Below are 2,338 nucleotides of genomic sequence, written 5' to 3'. Positions count from 1 at the left end.
CGGGGGGGGGGGGGGGGGGGGGGGGGGGGGGGGCTTTTAGCAATTCGCCCACAAGTCTGTTTTCACTCACGCACAAGGGCTGGTGTGTGGGAATTTGCCATCTCACCCACACGCCCGTCTCCTCTCCCACACCCAAAGCTGCCAGTTGCCATGTGTTTTGCAGTGTACATGGCAACTGCCCTAGTGTGCTTGTAAGCAGATGACAACTCTTTTTTTTTTACCCGAACATGTCAGTTGACATGTGTTTTGCAGGGTACACGGTAACTGCCCTAGTGTGCTTGTAAGCAGACGTCAACTCTCTCTTTACCTGGGCATGTTATTTTTCCATGTCTTTTTGTAGCTCTACACGGCAACTGCCTACTGTTAGTAGGTGGCAACTCCTAAGGTTTTCAAATCATGGCAACTGTAATAAACTAGACCATACATGGCAACTGCCTAGTGTTAGTAGGTGGCAACCCCTAAAGTTTTCAAATCATGGCAACTATAGTGAACCAGACCATACATGACAACAACTGCAGTTGTCCAAAATGGCATCTGTCAATTGACCTGAGATGGCAACTGCAGTTGAGCAACCATTGCAATTGTAGTTGTCCGACATGGCAATCGTAGTTCAGCGATATGGCAACTGCTGTTAAACGGACATTGAAGAGGGTCTAGACCATGGCAACTGCGGGGACGTGTGGTGACTGTCACACGGGGCGTGCGAGACCGTGAGGTAGGTGACTGAGAGAGGTCGTGCGGGCGTTATTCATTTTGCCCACACGTAGGTGTGTGAGAGGGACCGCGAGAAAAAAAAAGAGCATGTGGACGCTAGTTGTTTTGCCCACACGTAGACGTGTGGGCTCTACGTGTGGGCTGGTCCTATTAGACACATACAAAACGTGTGACCAGATCCCTTAACGCCCATATGTGTGGGCGTTATCGGCGTCCTAATAATTTGATACGGCAGGGTGTAACGTGTCATGGTGATCCACCAACAGCCTTCGCGCGAGACGGTGGCAGGCAGTGAGGGTAACCATTAACATGCACGCTCGCGAGCGGCAAGCATCATACCCTTTTTTTTTTCAAATACGCAAAGCAGCATACCAGCAACGTGGTTCCTCGCAACTAGACGTCTGTTGCATAAGAACATGCAATGGAGTCCAACAAGATTGACGATCAACGCGATGTAGCAAAAAAATCCTCTTCATTAGAGAATTAAGCATCTTAGATAAACAAGGACGGGGGTACAAAGATTACACGCCCAATGGCAAGCAGAAGGAGCTTGCATGAATCACAGCAAGGGGCAGGCCATGGGCAGCTATATCTGGCAGCCGCAGCAGCAGAAGAAACAGGAGAGCGCCAGGCCAAGCACGATGGCTTCCACCACGTACATGACGCGGAACGCGACGGTGTCCAGCAGCGCCGACGCCCAGCTGCCCCTCAGGTTCACGGACAGCCGCTTCCACCGCAGCGATCGCGACAGTCCGGCCAGCCTCGACGCGCTGGCGCCGCCCAGATTCTTCCAGCGCCGCCGCTGCGTTACCAGCCGCCGCAGCCAGCCGCGGCGCGGCTTCTCCGCGACATCCGAGTCACGGGCAGCGATCGGTGCCACCTCGGGCGCCCTTCCAGGGTCTGTCTTCTGGTCGGCGCCGATGGGCGAGTAGTGCCCCCGCGGCATCATCCTCCGGAGCAAGCCCCTGCGCTGCGGCGCGCCCGCGGCGGCGCTGGCTGTGGCCGGAGACACGGCCTCCGTCTCGTACGCCGTCTCCGGCGCTATGATGCCCATCATGGCCATGGCTGAGCGGGATAAGAGCAGGTATATAGCTAGCCTAGGGGAAGAAGATTCAAGATGGTACGTTGTTGGACGGGACGAAGACGTGGGGGAGGCGACGTGCGGGGTGCGGTCAGGCGGAGACGGGAGAATATAAAGGAGACCGTTTCGATCTCGGGACGTGCCGAACGAAACTTACCTACCTATCGCCGTTTCGTGCTTTTTCAAAGGAGAGATTGTGGTTTGAGCTGCTGCTTTGTGCGTAAGGCATCCGCCAGACGGACGACTTAACAGCTCAGCCTGTGCTGTAAAGGCCGTTGCCGATTTTATTTGCAACCGCAAGCTCAGGTCAGCTGGGAAGTTGTTGCGCTAATCCGTTTATTGCTCATCGCATGCTGTAACGGATATAGAGTATTATGCATAATATATGTTGGGCAGTGTTTATTATGCTGTCAAGTTGCAAAACATGGCGAATTTGAACAAAGTGCATGGACTTTCTAGAACGCCAGGGCAGGGGCAGGGGCAGGGCGTATCTGAACTGAAAAGGCCGGCAGGTCATACAGGGTGGTGGTAGGAGTATATGGT

General features: G+C 54.2%; 1 protein-coding gene across 1 annotated transcript; it reads right to left on the bottom strand.

Annotated features, from left to right (window-relative positions):
* Positions 1 to 1,169: 1,169 nt before the first annotated feature.
* LOC123065507 (uncharacterized) lies at positions 1,170 to 2,013 on the bottom strand. The gene has a single exon (XM_044488769.1). It carries the CDS (start codon positions 1,775 to 1,777, stop codon positions 1,301 to 1,303), a length of 477 nt encoding a protein of 158 aa, XP_044344704.1. The 5' UTR covers positions 1,778 to 2,013; the 3' UTR covers positions 1,170 to 1,300.
* Positions 2,014 to 2,338: the final 325 nt, after the last annotated feature.

Source organism: Triticum aestivum, chromosome 3B (assembly GCF_018294505.1).
Source record: "Triticum aestivum cultivar Chinese Spring chromosome 3B, IWGSC CS RefSeq v2.1, whole genome shotgun sequence".
Classification (NCBI taxonomy): domain Eukaryota; kingdom Viridiplantae; phylum Streptophyta; class Magnoliopsida; order Poales; family Poaceae; genus Triticum; species Triticum aestivum.
The sequence above is the reverse complement of the archived record's forward strand: the minus strand, read 5'-3'. Positions and strand labels throughout refer to the sequence as shown.

Bases quoted from the DNA above. Each gene is read 5' to 3' on its own strand.
- LOC123065507 (XM_044488769.1), bottom strand. From the start codon at position 1,777: ATGGCCATGATGGGCATCATAGCGCCGGAGACGGCGTACGAGACGGAG.